This window comes from Ceratotherium simum, chromosome 22 (genome assembly GCF_057802395.1).
Source record: "Ceratotherium simum simum isolate JZ-2026a chromosome 22, ASM5780239v1, whole genome shotgun sequence".
NCBI classification, from domain to species: Eukaryota; Metazoa; Chordata; class Mammalia; order Perissodactyla; family Rhinocerotidae; genus Ceratotherium; species Ceratotherium simum.
The window spans coordinates 43,560,904-43,581,912 of record NC_141921.1 but is presented as its reverse complement, the minus strand read 5'-3'; the positions used below and the strand labels follow the sequence as shown (position 1 = coordinate 43,581,912).

Sequence of the window (21,009 nt, the reverse complement as noted above, 5' to 3'; positions counted from 1 at the left end):
AACCCTGGGCCGCCGCAGCAGAGCGCGCGCACCTAACCACTTGTGCCACCGGGCCGGCCTCCAGGAGCTGATTTTTTAAACTTTAAGGTTGTCACCGATTCATTCTTCTTCCCTCTCTCCCTCATCCTTGTATGTAGAGTTCTATTAGTTACATACATTTAATTACATACACATAGTTACATAGCAGTCATATGCATTAGATGGAGTTACATCACGGTAACTACACGTAGAAGTGCGCCTCTCCCTCTGCGTTCTCAGTCTGCTCCCCTAGACTCAGCCTTCTCTCAACCCGTGCAAGGAAGGACCTCTCAAAATCACCCTCATATTCTATTTTCTTTCTGCCCTGCCCGTTCCCACTCAGTTCAGACCACATACCACTGCTCTGCTAGACAGGTCTACTTAAAACCCTGCTCTCATCATGTTGGAAATGCCCCACCAGGCTTCCTGGATGACCTCCATAGCTATGCTAGCCTCGGAATGGACCAAACCTTTCCCTATTTCTCTCCCCCTTCATTCCCCTAAGATCATCTGAAACAGTCAAAAGAACTTTACTAAAGAATTTTTTTAAAGCAAAGCATAAAAATATAACGATGGATGAACCCATCAAAGTACAGATTTGACTTCTCCAGATCCAGACGGGTTCTGCCTGACAGTGATTAGCCCTCGCTTTCCTCATCCTCCCCTTAGAGAAACCACGATTTCAGGTTGGCCTTGCATTCTTTCTAAGTCTTCTTCCAAATCTGAGTATGGCCTCAAATGACACTGCTCTTCCTCAAATGAGAGGGGTGTCTCTCCCATCCTACAGTCTCCCCCTGCTCTCAGGTCATCCTGCCCCTATATTGCACTCCTTATGGAGGTCGTGAGTGCAAATTACAGAGATCCATTCCAGCTAAATTAGGCAAAAGGGACTTCATTGAAAAGTCATCGGGAACTCACAGAATTGACTGCAGGCCAGAGAAAGGGACTTGGGAACAGCGAGAAACCAAAGCAGCTCAAGAGACCAGGAAAGAGGAGCCACCACAGTCCCAGAGCAAAGCATCTTGCACAGATGGAATGCAACCACAAATGGTATAGCACCTTTGTCCCTCTGCTCAGATATTCACATTCCAAGGAGGGAGCATCTGGGCGGCCTAGCCTGGGCCGTGCACGCACTTGGCTGGGGGAGGCGGGATAATGGGTTGTAGACCTACAAACCTGGACCCAAAGGGAAAGAGATCCGGGGGCTGTTAAGAAAGGAAAATGGACACTTGCTGAGCAGCAAGTATCCACTACAATGACCCTGCTAATCCAACTCTCGTCCCTAACCCACTTCTCTCTACTTGGCCTTGGCGCCCATGCTCACCAGCTGGACATCCAGGCTGACCCTTATTTTTGGTGAATTCTGGCTTCCTCACTTATTGGTCCAGGCTAGTTTCTGGGACAAGCTCACATGTGGCTCTAATCAGAACAGTTTTTTGAGATCTCTTAAATATATAGTAACATCAACCACCGACCCAAAGGTTATGCCCTCACAGCCCAAGCACAACCACCCAAGGACTATGCCCTCCAAGCTCCTCATGACGGCAGCAATGGCTCTTGAATGTCAGGGTGCCAAGAACTGTCTGGGAAGCCTGTTACAAATGTGCTGCCAAGCCCCACCCCCAGAAATTCTGACTCAGCAGATCTGGGGCAGAGCCCAGTAATCTGCATCTTTAATGAAAACTGCCAGATGTTTCCAATGCAGATAGGCTGCAGTCTGCGCTTGAGAGACTGGCCCATCAGTGGCTTCCAAGCCTTGCCGGCTGGCTATAAATTTCTTAGGCTCTACTCCTGGAGGTACAGACTCAGACAGGCACTCAACGCAGGGGCCCGGGTGATGGGACGCGGTGTGAGAAAACCACCTGTGTGGTAACATCCCATCTATTCAGCGGGGCAACGGACACTACGCGGCCCCAAGTTGACCTCCAACCCTCTGCTCCTCCAGCCACACGCCCCACAAGCTAACTCTTCACCTATCCCTTGGAAGCCCCTCCGGTTCCTCCTCTGCTCCTGTTTCCCCCTCCCTTCACAGCCTGTGTCAATTCCCCCCATCCTTTACGGAAGAAGCTCGAGCCCCGCCTAATGCAACCCCTCCCTCACCTCCTTTAACCATCATCTTGCCTCTTTATGAACTCCAATCCACACTACCTGTGCTGCTCTCATTTGGCAATGAATTATAACCTTCCTAGCATCCTTGATTAACTCTGTCAATGCTGGTTTTGCCTTCACACCTGGATTATCAGTGCTTTGAGAACAGGGACCAACTTTTTCTCTAGAAGACCTAGCACAGTTACCTAATATTTAATGATTATTGATCCCAAACCTTCCCCGGAGGCAACTGCATCCAAAATGAGTTCATTCTAGTCAACAAGTGTTAATATGAAGTTTCTGTCCTAACATCCAGATACTTACTTAAAACCGCTACTCAACTGATTATTGCCTTATATTAGGCTGAATCACATCAAATTTCTGACGTTTATTTTTTCAAATATATTGTTACTTTCAACATACAAAAATGGCAATTTCACGGGGCTTAACCTAACACATCCAACTCACTGCAGCAAGCACAACGTCAGCCCAGTTGCAAATGTTAAAAAAGCAAAATTGGGTGGTGATGTGGGGTAGTTAACCCCATTGGCCATCCTCACGGCACATGAGTCACATAAGTCACAAAGAATATGGACACATGTATCCTAGATCTGAGTTGGTTCTAATTAAATAACAAGGAAAATAAAGTTACTATTCTTGCCCTGAAATTTCTTTTAGATTCTGTTCATATCGTAATTGTTTAATCTTGTAAAATATCCGTACTCAGTCTGGGAAGGCAGGAAAAAGAATGCTGGAATGAAATCACCTACTAAAGAGAAGAGCTTTTAAAAAGGGTGGGGGACCTCAGGCCTCTGATACAGGCAGCAAAGAAGGAATCATTATGAAAACCGCAACAACGTGGCCTAAGTAGTCCAAGCTTTCAACTCCCCATTAAATCCATAAAATGTAGAATACATTTTCTTACCCACATCCACTCAGGCTTGTAGCAGGTTAAAGAAAGGGGGTTGGATAAGGAATTGAGTCATTCTAATTTCCTAAAATACCTGACAGATACCAAGACTTTATTCTCTTAGTTTCACCACAAGAAAAGCATCTGGGCTGGAGCCTGTACATGCAACATGAATTTCTGATGAGCGGGCCGGCCCCGTGGCTTAGCGGTTAAGTGCATGCGCTCCGCTGCTGGTGGCCCGGGTTCGGATCTGTGCGTGCACCGACGCACCGCTTCTCCGGCCATGCTGAGGCCACGTCCCACATACAGCAACTAGAAGGATGTGCAACTATGACATACAACTATCTACTGGGGCTTTGGGGGGAAAAAAAGGAGGAGGATTGGCAATAGATGTTAGCTCAGAGCCGGTCTTCCTCAGCAAAAAGAGGAGGATTAGCATGGATGTTAGCTCAGGGCTGATCTTCCTCATAAAAAAAAAAATTTCTGATGAGTGACAATTTACAATGCACTTCGGTGACTAAGCTTCCACCATCATGCATGTATTTATTTCAGAGCTTTGACAAGTAATCTCCGGTGATTACCCACACACTCGTCCTGTGACGGGATAAGACTATGAATCAGAATGTTTACAGTGTTTTAAAGATAATGTCATGAGAGCTGACAGCGAACCTACAAATTCATCCTGGAGTCAGACCGCCTGGCTCGAAGGCAGCTCCATCATTTGTGAGCTGTGTGATCTTGGGCAAACTCACTCACTCCTTCCACAAATATTATGGAGCGTGGACTCATCCCAGGTGCTGGTCTAGGTACTGGGGATTAAATGGAGAACCAGGTAGTCATACTGCTGACAGACATGCTCTGAGCCTGTTTTCTCATCTGGAAAATGGGGATGCGAGAGTACCTACCTCATGGGATGGTTGGGAAGAATCAGATATAGTAATCCGTGTAAAGCCCTTAGAACAACCTCTGCCACACTGTAAGAGCTCACTAAATGTGAGATGCTGTTGCCACCACCACCATCATCATCATGGTGCGAGATTAAATTCAATATCATTACAAAACCAATCTAAGATCAAACTAAGGCTCCAGATCTGGCCTCTGCCTTACCCAAAAAATTATTTAAGAAACTGTGAGAAAAAGGAACACTGTGAAGACTATTATGGAAAGATGGAAAAATATTTCTCAGAATATTAAGTAAAAATATTTTTTAAAGATTCTATTACTAGCAGCAGTAGCAAATAATGTACATAGCACTTACTATGTACCAGGCTTTGCTTTAAGCTCTTCATATTTATAAATAAATAAGCTAATAGTCCCCAAACCCTATGAGGTATGTGACATTATGATCCTCATTTTACAAATGATGAAACTAAGGCACAGAGATGTTAGGTAATTTGCCGAAGGCCACACAGCCAATAAAATGGCAGAGCCAGGATTCAAGCACAGGCCGGCTGGCTCTAGGGTCTGTGTTCCTGATGTACCTGTCTGCTACAGCCTCATGGGGGCAGTGCTCTGAGTTGTGGCTGGATCGGTACCATGGCAACAGAAGAGGAAGGAGGGAGGCAGAGGTGGAGGGAGGTGCTCCCTTCCCTCTGTCATGCAGCTGATCGCTTCTTGGGCAGGAGGATGAGTACCACGCTTTAGTCAAGAGCATATGAGCATCAGTTCCACTCTTAGGTGTATACCCAAGAGAGCTGAAAGCCTACGTGCATACACAGACTTGTACACAAATGTTCACAGCAGCATTAATCATAATCGTCACTTGGGCCAGCCCAGTGGCTTAGCGGTTAAGTGCTCGCGCTCTGCTACTGCTGGCCCGGGTTCAGATCCCGGGCGCGCACCGACGCACTGCTTCTCTGGCCATGCTGAGGCCGCGTCCCACACACAGCAACTAGAAGGATGTGCAACTATGACATACAACTATCTATTGGGGCTTTGGGGGAAAAAAAAGGAGGAGGATTGGCAATAGATGTTAGCTCAGAGCCGGTCTTCCTCAGCAAAAAGAGGAGGATTAGCATGGATGTTAGCTCAGGGCTGATCTTCCTCACAAAAAAAAAAAAATCATAATCGTCACAAAGTGGCAACAATCCTGACGCCCATCAACTGATGAATGGATAAATGCATGAAACATCAGAAATGTGTAAGTCCACTCAAAAACATAAGCTAGATAATCCTATTAAAGTTATTTACACAGCATTAAACGTCATTCATAAGGTGAAACTGTACATAATAACCAAATATGGTACATATGGTATGTGTGTGTCTGTGTGTGTGTGTGTCTGTGTACACAAATACCCAAAAATCTAGTTAGTTACAGAGGAAACCAGTATGCAATGCTAAAAATGATTTTAGATTTAGGGAGGAAAAAACATCGCCTCAGCTGGTAGACAAATACCACGTGTGTAGTGACAGCATGGACTGCTTCCTCTACTGTCCATCTAATTGGATTTCTCTCTAAAAATCAATAAGCAAGTAAAACTAATTGGAAACGTCTGTCTCTTCCACTGAGTTAAATAGCACAAGTTGGTTCGCAGGTTGCTTTCCTGAAAATCGGATGTGGCACTTGAACAGAATGAAGAACAAATTCATTTTTTAAACAGCTCTTCAGAAACAACCTCATGTTCATTTCCCTCAATTGACCAGAGTAAAATTAATGTGTGACATGAGCTACACGAGTTAATTGAATTTTTCTTATTTGTCTCAAGGCAAACAAAACACATTTAATATGAGAAATTTTGTTCTGGAAAAATATCAAGCAAAAACTACTCTTTAAAAATTAACTTCACAATGTCAGTTTTGACTCTGAGGCAAAGAAAGGGTGAAGTAGCACTTTCTCTAACCGTTAAGGAAGTTACTCAGGTCGCGATGTAAAGCAAAAACAGCTCTGAGTTGGAAAGTGCTATTAAATGCTGGTAAAGTAGAAAATCTCCAAGGCAATCCTACAGTCATCTCTAGAAACACTTAGGTTACAATCTCATGAAGTGACTCACGTTAAAAACGTATTACAAGTAAAATCTAAGCCAAAAGGATTCCTCTATAAAGACTGCTCCATGTTTTCAAATAAGTCTCTTCAGGTTACCTATTAACTTCAGGTGACTACATAGTGCAAGGAAAATCTTGAGCTGTAATTACCTAGATCCTTCCCACTCGAGGATCCGCAGCACCAGGGAACAGGTTAGAAGGGCAGAATCTCAGGTCCCCCCAGACCCACGGTATCCATATTTATATTTCAACCGGATCCTCAGGGACGCTGTGTGAACACTAAGGTTTGAGACACACTGGTCTAGATGTTCTCTTCTGGTTACATCAGGAAAGGAATATAATGATGCAATTACATGGTTTGCTTTTCAACAAGCAGTACAGGCTTTTTTTTGGTCAGGTATCTCAACCATTAATATTAAAAGGAAAAATCGTGGTACACAGGAGCCACAAACAACCCTTAGCTATCAAGACATTTTCAGAAAGGCTCAGAAACAATCCAAATGGAATGTGTGAGAAGTGCTTCTCACCCAGTCCAGATTTATCAACAGTGAATAAAAACCATGTACGTACCTGCAAAATGCAGAGGTGCATCTTTATCCAGGGCAATCAGCGGAGGGTCGAGGAGCACTGCATTGTCGTTTTCTGTAACTATGCCATGATAAGTGGGCTCAAGCCACGGCTTGTGCTTGTTAACTGTGTTTACAAAAGAGAAAGAAAGGAAACAGACAAGGTTAGAATTACTATTTTAAACTCAACTGCTTTTGAAGACCTATATCTATCATTAAAATAATAAAACTCTCAGGGCCAGCCCTGCGGCATAGCAGTTAAGTGCTCAAGCTCTGCTTCAGTGGCCAGGGGTTCACAAGTTTGGATCCCGGGCGTGCACCCATGCACCACTTGTCAAGCCATGCTGTGATGGCGTCCCATATAAAATAGAGGAAGATGGGCAACAGATGTTAGCTCAGGGCTAATCTTCCACACACACACACACACACACACACACACACACACACACACACACACACACACACACACACACACACACACACACACACACACACACACACACACACACACACACACACACACACACACACACACACACACACACACGAAGATTGGCAACAGATGTTATCTCAGGGCTAATCATCCTTACACACAAAAATAATAAAACTCTCATTAGTCTGGAAGGCAACACTTGTATCTGGAAGGCAACACTTGCATTCTTTGTTGCAAAGTTTGGTATCAAGACCCAAAGGGGATGAAACTCTTAAGTTCTAGAGTAAGTAATGCAGAAATTATCTGAGTCCACAAAGTAACTAGCAATAAGAAATAAATTGGTTTAGAAATTAAAAGAAGACTGATGGCTGTAGACAAATTCATACTCTTTTTTCAGCCTATCCCAGAAAAGTTACAAAGAAACATGTTATTTGTTTATGACAATAACAATACAATATTACATATTTAAAATTGACATTACAAACAGAAATACAAAGATGCAAAACAAATAAGATTTATAAATATAAAATTACAACTATAAGGTATTAAAAGAAAACTAAGTGCAAAATTTCTGAAAAGTGTTTAAGAATAACACACTTGGGGTCAGGGTCCAGCTCCCCTCTATTATTCGATGTGTGACCTTGAGCCTGTAACTGACGTCTTAATCTCAATTTCCTCCTGTGTAAACCAGGGACACCCCCAAACTCCACAGGACTGGGGTGGATAATGGAAGAAGTGATGTTTTTCCTTCTCAATTGGGCACCAGAATGGCTACTTTTGTTTTTAAGGTAAGAACTGCTGTGCTGGCGTCCGCTTACCCCTTAGTTTCTATCCATTTTGTTTTCCCCGGGGCGTGGTTCCCAGGGGGTCTATTTGAGACCCTCTCCAAGTTATGTCCTCTGGCACATCTGGGCTCATTTCACAGCTGGAACCTTTTCATTTTCCCTTTATTCCACCTCATGAGCACTCACATTATAACCTCAGGACATGTATTAACCATGGAATGATTCAATTAAGTTGATCTGATTAAAAGGAATGGTGTAAAACTTTATTTCCAAGCAGTTGGTGCCTCTGTTGAATGAACTACCCAGATTCTTTTCCGTGAGTGTCAGTTCTAAAGTTAAATTTAAATGTTTAGGGGCTGGCCCCGTGGCTTAGTGGTTAAGTGCTCGCACTCCGCTACTGGTGGCCCAAGTTGGGATCCCAGGCGTGCACCGACGCACCACTTGTCCCGCCATGCTGAGGCGGCGTCCCACATATAGCAACTAGAAGCATGTGCAACTATGACATACAACTGTCTACTGGGGCTTTGGGGAGAAAAAGGGGAAAAAAAGGAGGAAGATTGGCAACAGATGTTAGCTCAGGGCTGGTCTTCCTCAGCAAAAAGAGGAAGATTGACATGGATGTTAGCTCAGGGCTGATCTTCCTCACACACACAAAAAAATTTAAATGTTTAACCATCTTTAATACAATGTTACCACGATGTGAAAACACTTTTTTTTGCTGTCACGTGATGCCCATTATGGGAGGACAGGAGGGCGTGAGGACCAGAGGCACCTGGGCCTCACCTGCATGTACTTCAACGGGGCGGGCGTGCTGGAGGACAGGTGTGCTCCCCTATGAAATCCTAGAGAAGTCATGTGAAGGCCCATGTCTGCAAGGGAGAAAAATCTACCATCTCTCTAACGACGCATGTACCAGGCATCTACGCATGCGCAGCAAACCAACAGCGAGTCCTTTGGCCTTCACTTTCAAAGTCAATCCAGACCCCCGGGGGGGCTGTTGTTTCATTGGTACAGAGTTCCGGTTGTGTAAGATGAAGAGAGTTCTAGGCATTGGCTGCACAACAATATGAATGAATGTACTTACTACTGAATTGTACACTTAAAGACGGTTACAATGGGAAATTTTATGTTCTGTATTTTACCACAATTTGTGAAAAATACAGACGCACACAAAATAAATCCAGTCGCAGCCATCTCCCCATCTCTGCTGCTCACCTAGACGATTACAAGAGCCGAGTGACCAACCTCATGCTTGCCCTCCTGCGTGCATCCTTCTCACGGCAGCTGGAGTGATTCTGCTCAACAGTGACCAGAACCTGTTTACATCAAAGTTATTGAGGACCCCAAACAGCTTTTGTTTACGTGAGATGGACTGATCGATCAATTAGTATTTACTGTACTGGAAATTAAAACCATGAAAAGTTTTAATATTTATTAATCATTTTAAAAAACAAACCTATTATAAGTTAACAAAAATAATATTTTATGCAAATAACTATATTTTTTAAAAACAAAGTTTACTAAGAAGCGTGGCAATGTTTTACGTTTTTGCAAGTCTTTTTACTGTCTGGCTTAACAGAAGACAGCCGGGTTTCTCATCCCTATGCCTGCAGTCAACATACTGAATTAGGGGCTGGCCCCGTGGCGTAGTGGTTAAGTGCTCGAGCTCCACTGGTGGCGGTCCGGGTTCGGATGCTGGGCGCGCACCGAGGCACCACTTGTCAGGCCATGCTGTGGCGGTGTCCCATATAAAGTGGAGGAAGAGGGGCACAGATGTTAGCCCAGGGCCAGTCTTCCCCAGCAAAAAGAGGAGGATTGGCATGGATGTTAGCTCAGGGCTGATCTTCCTTTCACACACACAAAAAGAAACATGCCGAATTATTACACGTCATGCAGCCTCTAGAGAATGAGAACAAGGCAGGTAACATCTTATTAAACAGCTCTGATGGCTCAAACTCCCCAATAACAGTCTCAGGGGACTTGTCACCTCGCTTCAGGTCTCTGTCCAAACGTTCCCTCCTCAGCTAATCTCCCTCACTCGCACCTCCTCTTTTCCTTTTCTTCTGCTCCTCATCGCCACCCTGGGCAGAGAAAGGGCAGCAGTGCCAGCCCTGGACAGAGGGGCTGTCTTCCTCCCTGGGCCTCAGTTTCCTCATCCGTAAATGGGGAGAGCAACAGTACCCACCCTCATAGGTTGTTGTGTGACCAAACCAGCCATGTGTAAAATGCTGAGGACAGTGTCTGGTACTCAGTACATGCCACAAGATGCTGTTGTGTTGCTGTCACCTCTCCTCCACACACACACATACAAAAACACCGATTCCAGGAGGGCGTGTCCTTGTGTTCTCTGCTCATTCTCAGCACCCAGAACTGCGCTTAGCATCTCATTCCTCAGGAGCTATCTGGTAAACGAGGGAGTATATAAGGAACCGCAGATAGAGCACAAATAAAATCAGTGCCCTCGTTTGTAAATCCTCTCACAGAGAAGATAGTTTTGGTGCCGAGAATTGAAAACCAGGTATGATTTGGTGTTTTAGACACTGGGAGGGTGTTTTTTATTTTTTGTTTCTGGCAGATGCATGTTCTGGCAGGCAGACTAGAGAATCTGGAGGCATCTCATGCATCAAAATACTGAGGGATCTGTCTGGAAGGGTGAGCTATGGTTAGATTGTTGAGGGAACTAATATGAAACCAAACCCAGACCATCAAAACCAAAAATGTAAAGCGCCTTTGGAAAACACCTTCTTTCCTCATAAAAGCTGCTCCTGGGACAGGAGATTCGGTAAAGAAGAGAATTCAGATGGTTATGGTCCACCTGCTCTTCTCCTTCAGAAATACTCCCCAGGACAGTGGGCAGTTAACTGGCGGAGTGCTTTGCGCGAGCCTCACGGTGTGCTGCAGCCTTCGGTCTGGGAGCCTCCAGTGAGCACAGATATAAGTAACCTCACTTTGCACTCAGGTTGAATGTTTTACCTAATTGCTGAAACTCCCCACCCTCTCTCAACATCTCGTTAAACCATGCCATGACATATATGTTATACATCTGGAGTTACAGACGTTACACAGATAAACAGGCCATTCTAAAGCAAGTGCTCGAAAACCTTCATTGTTTGTCACTAATCTCTCATTTCAGAACACAGAAGCTATTCCATTTACTATTAACAATGTACCATTAACAGCAATACTTGATTCCAATGTGTTTTCATATTTAAGGTTTTATTAACAAAATTATAAGCATAGCAAATAAAACTGAAGATTATTCCAATATGTGAGTCCACAAAACTCCTGAGACTTAAACTAAGTGAATTTATTCATTTAACTCAGTAGGAATATAAAAACACTAGGCAAAGCAAACTGCAGAAAACCTGTGATGAGTAGTAGCATAAAGTGTGTGTTTCTGCTACTCTAATGGAGACGCCTGCAGATGAAAACGGCTAATGCTTCAAGGTGAAAAATAATGTTACAGCTATATTCCTAGTTCTTTTATTTTTTCCCAGTATTCTAATTTTATAATTCACAATTTCTAAATTGCTCCTTTAAGCTGGCAGTAGAATGAAGAGATGTGGCCAGTTCCAAAGACTGAACTTTTAAATATTTAATAAATGATATTTTTAATATTTCATCACATTCAATTGGCATTATAAAATATTTACAGGAACAAGTGACTGATGTTTCTGTAATCATCCTAAAAAATCACAAATAAAGACAAGAGACTACTGGCCATAAGACTAGGAACATGTCACCCATGTTGAGAGTCGTTACCTGATTCATTTCATCACATTCTAGATCATAAAAAAAGCCAACTAAATTTTTAATTGCATGGTATTAATTAAAATCACAGAAAAGCAAAACTGGGGCTCAGACCTTCTGTACACGTACGCTGTATCCAGGCTACACGCCTATTATTTTAGGACACAGTTTTTGTGGTTGTGGTAGATTTTCATCATTAGAAATTGCCACTGACTTAATCAAGATGAAAAGAATACAGTAGTCAACTCCAGGGTTAACTTTAAATATAAAACTTATGCCTCCCTAGTATATCCCAACTCTGTGGGTAAAAGAGAGACTGGCCCCTAGTTCAGGTCACCCAAGTCAGAGACCCCCGCAAGTTGGCTCCAAAGCCCGTGTGCAGTGGCCTTGACATCAACCCAGCACCACAAACAGTTCCCTTGATTTATTTCTATAAAGAGAAATCCACTGCTTTCAAAAGAGAATTTGATATGTGCGCCTTCTCATTCCAGAACACCTAGGCGGGTCATATCGGTCACATCAATAATGACATAATAATAAATAACGACAAATGAATGTTTTAAGATGCTGTACGCATTTCATTGGTGAATCTTAGATGATGTTACATGTTTTGTCCGCAGATTCAACTTTTAACCTTGGTCCATCAAAAGAATCTGCAACTAAGAAACACTGCCACTAGGTGGCGAGAGGTGCCTTTGATTGCATGCTGCAAATTAACAGGCTTTGATTTAAAAATCTAGCTCTTTACTTACTAAAGGAGCAGAATGTAATCAGTGTTAGTATGCCCTTTGTTAAAGAAGATACACATAGAAAAGTGTCTTAAACTATGTAAGTATAAAATCTTCAGCTGGTATTTTTTTCTCAAAAAATTTGAAATAAGTAAAATATTCATATAGTTCCAAAATCAAAATATAAAAAGGTGTACATTCTCGTGGACACTAAGTACTGTCCTCAGTCATAAATTCTTATTTACATCAGACCATCCCTGGTCCTTCAAACCACCTTAATGTCAAAGGTCCTTTTAGCTTCACATCGCCACTAAGTTTGTTCCAAGAAATCTGTCCTGAATACGCGGTGCATAAGCACACTGCAAGGTGCTGGGCTCTTGGGGAATCAAGACTCAATCTGTCAGAGACCACAAACATATCAACAACCATCTACACTCTAAAGTGATGTGGCTATAATTAAAGTGTGTCTGAAGTGTGGCAAAAAACTTCGTCAGTCAGCAGAGACCAACAAGACCAAGTAGCCACCATCTCAAACATGGCCCCTGCCAGAGGGAAGGAGGGGGAACTCGGAGGGTCTCCTAGCAGGAGCTGAGCCTCCCACTCAGAAGGGACTCAAGTCACTTTTGCTCCTAACTCATGGGCCAGAATTAGTCACATGGCCCCACCTGAATTCTCCAGGGCGGGGAAGTGCAATTCTACCATGTGTCTGGAAGAGAGTGCTGGAAATATCTGAGATAACTGCAGGCAGCACAGAAGCCCAAGTGGAGACCTCCCAGGGGCATCCTTTTGAAGGAGTATTTTAAACAGAAGAAAAATACACATAAGGTACAAAGGAAGAATGGACAGGGCTCATCCTGGGACTGGCCAGGCTGTGATAACACATGGTAAATGCTCTGAGCGAGCAAGGAGGTGCAGCTGCAGAGAGGCTGCACCTGTATCTCAGGTCACCTGGGGGCACCCCTCTTCCGTGCTGCACGAGTGAGCTCTTAATCTTCAGGCAGCAAGAAACTGTTAAAAGTTTTAAGCAGTGCAGTCTGGTAGAACGGGCAGGAAGCTTGGGTTCAGGCAGAACTTGGTTAATAAACGAACTCTGGTTCTGACTTGCTCCGTAACGGGGGGCAGATTATTTAACTACCTCGAGCCTACTTCTGCATCGTAGGTCAGGAATGGGACTACCTCCTACAGCCTCGTTTTGAGGATTATGAATAATGTAAGTGAAGGGCCGGCCTGGCGGTGTAGCAGTTAAGTTCGCGCGCTCCACTTTGGCAGCCTGGGGTTCAAGGTTCGATCCTGGGCGTGGACCTACTCAGCCTTCATCAGACCATGCTGTGGAGGAATCCCACATACAAAACTGAGGAAGACTGGCACAGATGTTAGCTCAGGGACAATCTTCCTTAAGCAAAAAAAATAATGTAAGTGAAGAGCATGCTATATCAAATATGAGTTAAGTTAATGAAAAGCAAGAGCTATGTTTTAGAAATAACGGCGAGGGCAGAGACCAGAGCTAAGGAGACTCAGGAGGCATTCCCGTGACGACCTCCGTATCATCATCTTCCCAAATACACCCTACAGCTAAAGGACATCCCTACAGTCTCAGACCCTGTAAGGGCCTTATCTCTCTCCTTTATTCAGCAAAAGACAGAAGTAGTAGTATACAGAGTGATACTGTTAAGTGTAAAACAAAAAGCAAACAAAAAACCTGGCACTTTTTTTTAACAAAAGAGGAAACTTTCTCATCAACCAATACCACGTGAAATTTATACGCAACAGCTCTCCTTTTCAGCTGAGGATATTCCCAGCCATGGTTTTGGTTAATGCAGCAACAGTTTCCTCTAATTTGTAAGATACATTTTTTAATTACACTTAATTTTTTCTAAAACTGAACACTTCCAAAGAATCTCTAGACAAATTCTATAAGCACAGGGTTAAGGGCTTCTTCATCACAATCCTAAATTTAATTTTGAAGTGCTGGAAAAACCTATATATTATTTAGATCAGGGTTTCTCAACCTCAGCACTACTGGCATTCTGGGCCAGATGATTTTTAGTTGTGGGGCTGTCCTGTGCATCCATCACAGGATGTTTAGCAGCATCCCTGGCCTCCATCCACCAGATGCCAGTAGCACCCTGTCCCACTTGTGACCTAAAATGTCTCCAGAAGTTGCCAAACATGCCCTGGGGGCAAACGTTCTCCCCAAGTCCCTTGAAAACCACTGATAGATCCTCCTCCTTAAGGAAAACCAAGGTTTTCCACATTAAAATCATTTGTAGACTTCAAAATAGCCAACTTTATAACTGATATGTATTACATCAATGTGAAGTTCATATTTAAAATACAATCACATTTCAGTATAAATTCTTAAATTAAGCAAACAAGCAACTAATCTTTTTGATGGTACAATGAAACGTTTTCTGTGTTTATTCACTTTTCACATGACAAGCATTTCACCTACCGCATTCTGCTACACGTAGCACCACGTGTCAATAAACACTGCCATTTTATAGAAGGTGAGACCGGTGACCTGCTGGGGAAGGTCACCTGGCTGGGCACTCAAACTGGCCCTGGACAAGGGCAGGCACTGAGATCTGACCAAAAGTTGTCACTGCAGTGTGGGCTCACCGTCAGCCAAGCTCGAAGGGACTGAAGAGACACCCATGGTTCCGCGTAGCGGGGAGCATCACGAGATGAGACCCCCAAGTAAGCAAGCGTGGAATGAGGAGGAGCCTCGGATGCCCTTCTCCTAAGTTCAAACTGCACCCTAAATGCAAAGTGGGGGAGGCAAAGAAGGAGGAAGCAAGGGAGAGACCTGATGCTACATACAAAGGAAGACCATCGGCCTCAGGGTGGACGTGACAGAACGGGGCAAGAATGGAATCAGGGAACAAGATAAAGTCCACGGCTGCAGGGCAGGATGAGAAACGGTAAAGAGCCAGATTAAGATTGTGGTTTAGTGCCAGATTAAGATTGTGGTTTAGTGTCCAGGCTTCCGCAGCACATGGCTGATGGGGCAGCTGTTCCCATCCAGGACTGAAAGTCAAGGAGGGACGACAGGGCTGAGGAGAATCCAGGAGAAGGGGCTTCCTTCTTTTTCCCTCCTTCCATCCATCCATCCATCCATCCATCCATGCACCCACCCACCCAACTATCCTTCCCTCCCCTCCCTCCATCCATCCATATATCCATTTATCCATCTTTACTGAGCCCCAGGAAGTCTTCTAGGTGCTGAGGAAACGATGGTGAATAAAACAGTCTCTGTATGTTAACAGCTGATTAAAATATTAATGTTAAGCACATTCTGCAAAGTAATTCCTAGGGAGCAAAATCACTCTATAATTCCTACTTTTCAAAGCTTAAAGGGGCCCTCTAATTAGTCCTCCAAATTCCAAACAAGTTTTTTTTAATTGTGGCAAAACACACAACATAAAATTTACCACCTTAACCATTCCTAAGGTGTGGAGTTCAGTGGTATTAAGCACAATCATACTGTTGTGCAACCATCACCACCATCCATCTTCCCTAACTCTTTTCATCTTGCAAAACTGATACTCTGTCCCTATTAAACAATAATTCTCCACTCCCCCTCACTCCAGCCCCTGGCAACCACTATTCTACTTTCTGTCTCTATGAATTTGACTATTCTAGATACCTCAGATAAGTGGGTATTCGTCCTTTTGTGACTGGTTTATTTCACTTAGTGTAATGTCCTCAAGGTTCATCCATGTTGTAGCACGTGTCAGAATTTCCTTCCTTTTACAGGCTGAGTAATAGTCCACTGTATGTATATACCACATTTTATTTATCCATGTTTCCATCAATGGACACTTGGGTTGCTGCCACCTTTTGGCTATTGTGAATAACACCGTCATGAACAGGAGTGTACAAGTATCTTCTTCAGACTCTGCTTCCAATACTTTTGGGTATAAACCCAGACATGGAATTGCTGGATCACATGGTAATTTTTTTTTAAATTTTTTGAGGAACTGCCATACTGTTTTCCATGGTGGCTGCACCATTGTACATTCCCACCAACAGTGCACAAGGGTTCCAGTTTCTCCATATCCTCTCCAACACTTGTTATTTTCTGGGTTTTCACAGTAGCCATCCAATGGGTGTGACCAAACAAGTTTTATATCAGGTAATTTTATCTTTTTTGTATTATGTAAGATACAAAAGTAGAATAGAATAATGAACCCCATGTATCCATGACTCAACCACAATTATTAACACAGGGCCAACGCTGTTTGACTTCTACACTCCCACTCCTACCACCAGTTTCAATTATTTTGAAACAAATCCCAGACATCATATAACTTCACCCCTCAATACTTCAACATACATCTCTAATAGATGTATGTTTTAAAACTAACCATACTGGCATTTCACCTAAAATATTCATAATTATTATTTAATATCATCAAATATCCAATCAGGATTCATACTCATCTGTTTCATTATATCAAATAATTTAACTCAGTACACCTCTCTGTGATGTTTCATACTGAATTCTACTGCTGTGAAAAGAAAAACTTGAAACCACTGATCACCCTTAAACAATAATGCTTTAATGGTTTCCACAACTTTCCCAATTTTTCTTTTCCCATTAAGTATGTCTACTAAGTTGGTTTTTTGTAGATGTTCTTTATCAAGTTGAGGGTGTTCCCCTCTGTTCCTAACTTGCGGAGAGTTTTTATCATGAATGGGCGTTAGATTTTGTCAAATGCTATTTCTGCATTAATGAACATCATGTGATTCTTCTTTTTTAAACTGTTGATATAGTGGATTATTGATTTTTGAATGTTGAAACAGCCTTGTGCACATGGAATAAATCCCATTTGATCATGGTATATAATTCTTTTAAAACATTGTTGGATTTGGTTTGCTAATATTTTACTGAGGACTCTTTTTGAGGAAGATCAGCCCTGAGCTAACATCTGTTGCCAATCCTCCTCTTTTTTGCTGAGGAAGATTGGCCCTGGGCTAACATCTGTGCCCATCTTCCTCTACTTTATATGTGGGACGCCGCCACAGCATGGTTTGATAAGTGGTGCGGCCTGGGATCTGAACCTGCGAACCCCAGACTGCCGGAGCGGAGCGTGGGAACTTAACCACTACGCCACCAGGCGGGCCCCAGGACTCTTTTTTCTTTTTTTTAACAGCTTTACTGAGATTGTCATCAAAAAATCTTTTTGTCAACATATTTCAATTCACTTCTGTTTTGACCCGAAAATTCAACTGGCTTGAATATATCCAGTTTTGTATATTCAACATCAAATACAATACGTGTTTACTGAACATGGACTACCTTCCAGACACTGTGTACACTGGATTTTGCTTACCATTAAGATTGAATTTCTAAGAGATTTAGCTGCACAATTAGGCAAGAGACAGCAACAGTAACAACACAATTTTGGAGAAATGAGGGTGTGATGATCTCAAATGTGATTTTAAAAATTAGGATTCAAAAAAAAAGCCAAGTGGAATTAATGTTCCTGATATTAAATCTGGCTTAAATACAGCATCCCCAAGCCTGAAAGACAAATAACTAGAGGTCCGTTACTGAAGCAGCAGGTCCTCCTAAAGCAAAGTCCATAACCTTTTCAGATCATGGGCTCTTCTGAGAATCTAATGAAAGCATGAGCCCTTTCACAAGGAAAAACTGCAAAAACACGGAAAACACTTGGCAAGAGGTTTTAGGGGCTTCAGACACCTGCTGAAATCAGTCCAGGTGAGAAAATCTCTATTAACTTACCCTCGGAAATCTGGCCTCTTCATCTAGTGCCCCAAAGTCACTGGAAATCAAAGTGTAAAACTACAATTCTCTTATGCCTGTGGTTCTCAAACGTTACTTGTATTTCATGGTCTTTGGCAGCAAGATCTTAACAGTTTGCGGAGACTTCCCTACAACCTACCCCAGGAAACAGACCAGGGAGGAAATATGAATAAGGTGTGACATTGTTGCTGCATTTTAAAAGGATGTAAAGGCTAGTGACACAGAAAGGTTGAAAGTAAGTTAATTTGAAGCTGAGGTGATAGAGTATGCTTTGAATAATGGAGAGAAGTGCAAGCGATAAAGATAGAAACATTTGCTGTTATTGAGAATAATAAAAAAATAACAACTTCCCAGAGGGTTGCCTCCCATCTTGTTCCCCTCATTAATTTTAGAGGTGGGCATCTCTGTTACACTATTCAGGAGGGGTTACATTATTAAACATTCTTACTTCATTGTTATGAGAAAGATGAAAAGGAAACTAGATAGATGGATGGGTGGATGTGTGGATGGACGGAGAGATGGACACTATAAGGATTTCCTTCTTCTTTTTTTTTTTTTGTGAGGAAGATCAGCCCTGAGCTAACATCCATGCTAATCCTCCTCTTTTTGCTGAGGAAGACCGGCTCTGAGATAACATCTATTGCCAATCCTCCTCCTTCCCCCCCCCCAAAGCCCCAGTAGATAGTTGTATGTCATAGGTGCACATCCTTCTAGCTGCTGTATGTGGGCCGCAGCCTCAGCATGGCAGGAGAAGCGGTGCGTCGGTGCGCGCCCGGGATCCGAACCCGGGTGGCCAGCAGCGGAGTGCGCGCACTTAACCGCTAAGCCACGGGGCCGGTCCCAGGATTTCCTTCTTTAAACAAGTTCCAGGTATATTCCACAGAGGGGTCTGTGAAGATCTGTTCTGTGTACGTACCATTCACGGCACAGCACAGTAACTGATCCTAAGCCATCCAATAGTTAGCATATTTCATTCACTATTATCAGGAAAATGTGTATATTTTAAAGAATTCTTCAAACTTTTTTTTAAACTTTCTTTAAAAAAATTCTTTTTGAGGAAGATTAGCCCTGAGCTAACATCTGTGCCAATCCTCCTCTTTTTGCTGAGGAAGATTGCCCCTGAGCTAACATCTGTGCCCATCTTCCTCCACTTTATATGTGGGACGCTGCCGCAGCATGGCTTGACAAGTGGTGCGTAAGTCCACGCCAGTGATCCAAACCTGTGAAACTTGGGCCACCGAAACAGAGCGCACCAATTTAACCCCTATGCCACCAGGCCAGCCCCCAACAAAGTGTTTTTTTAAACATTTAAAGAGGCTACCTTTCAGTTACCATTATCTCATTTTCCTAGCACTCAGATTTTCATTAAAAGTTATATTTAATTTTCCAAAGTAACTTAGTATCATAATCACAAACTTTTCTAGTAAGCAAATGAAAGCATTTCACTGGCATGAAGTGCAGAAGTCAATTACTTTTCTAATCAAATTCTGTTTTACTCAATATTGAGGTTCACCCCATAAAGTTAACAGGCCAGGCACCAACCAAAAACATAACTAGCAAGTCTAATAGTAACGTCTGTGTTCCATATTGACTTTAGTCTCCTGAGCTTCACGAACAACTATCTCAGGTATTAACTGAGAGCCTCTCCTGAATGTCACAAATGTCACATGCAGGACAAAGCTCCTGCATGATTCTTCCAGAAGTTCCGAAGCTGATGGGCGAGGTGCACAGGACAGACAATCCTCAAACTTGTAGGAGATAAGGGGTCTCCCTCAGGATTTGGCTGTAACGCTGGGAGGGGTCCAGGCGGAAGTGCTCCCAGAGTTACAGGACTCCTCTCAGGTCCCGGTAATGAACACCCTCAGCCATCCCTGCTCCCTGACCAGGGACAGAGAATCCAGCCCTGGTGCCAGGAGCCTTGCCCTTAGCTACAGTACCCCTGGGAACAGAAGAGGTACTAGCCTGAATACCACAGTACCCCAGAGGTGATGCACAAAGATGGTGTTTGCAGGTCGACACCCGAGGGAACTCTCGGATCTTCTCTGACCAACACGGTTGGGCCCTCGAGTGAGGCTCAGGGGGTCCTTGAGTTTTTCTCAAGCTGTTCCTTCAGGGGGTGGCTATTCATGTATGAATACTGAGTAGTAGCATTTCAGAACTTAGTTTTGTGAGGAGGAATGAAAAGCGGAGAGGGGAGGAAGAGATGGAGTTGAGAAATGTCTTCCTCATTCAGATGTTCATCTCCAGTAAGGAGGGGTGCGAAACTGGAGAAACTTCACTTACTAAAATTAGCATCCCAACAGAGGGGGGGAGACCAAACCATGGAGAGCTAAGAATATGCCTCAATTCATCAACCACAGCAGTGCTCCATAACTGGGGTGCGAGGCAGAATCTTCTAGATATCTCCCTCAACTACACCTCCTGGGCCACACCCTGGAGTCTGAGTCAGTCAGCCTGACCTGGGGCTGGGCAGGTTTGGAATGGAACATTCCCTAGGAGATTCTGACGCACTCCCCAACAATGAATAGCCGTATCATAGAAGGCTCATGAATAGAGGCATTTGGAGAGGTCTCTTATAAGAGAAGCTGGGCAATTTCCACTTTTGCTCTCTTACATGCTTTCTTGCCCTCTGCACACCCCGTGACCGCACCCCCACCCCACCCGCCCTGAGCAATTTTGGTGGGGGCCTGTCTCTGGCTCCGCTCTTCTAAGATTCCCACTCATAACTGGTACCAGCTATGGCCACTGGCTCCTTGCTCTCGTTGTAGCACAAGAGCCCTCCTTAAGCAAAGTCATCTCATGCATGACTATTACTTCTCTGAAGTGTAATGCACAGCATTTCTCACAGCTGAAACAATGCAAAATTGTGAACTTGATCTTCACCATCACTCCACTGCCTTTCTGTACGAGCTGCTACCAGGTTCCGAGAGCTTCCCCGGCAGGCCAGGGTTTCCACTGCAGACACCTGCCCCCCACAGT

General features: G+C 43.6%; 1 protein-coding gene across 1 annotated transcript in view; it reads right to left on the bottom strand.

The window, feature by feature from the left end:
- Window positions 1-21,009, bottom strand: part of CLSTN1 (calsyntenin 1) — a 70,935-nt gene that overhangs the window by 25,394 nt on the left and 24,532 nt on the right. The window contains exon 2 of the mRNA XM_087446854.1: window positions 6,569-6,691. Coding sequence (XP_087302980.1) covers window positions 6,569-6,691 — 123 coding nt within the window. The remainder of the gene's footprint in view (window positions 1-6,568; window positions 6,692-21,009) is intronic.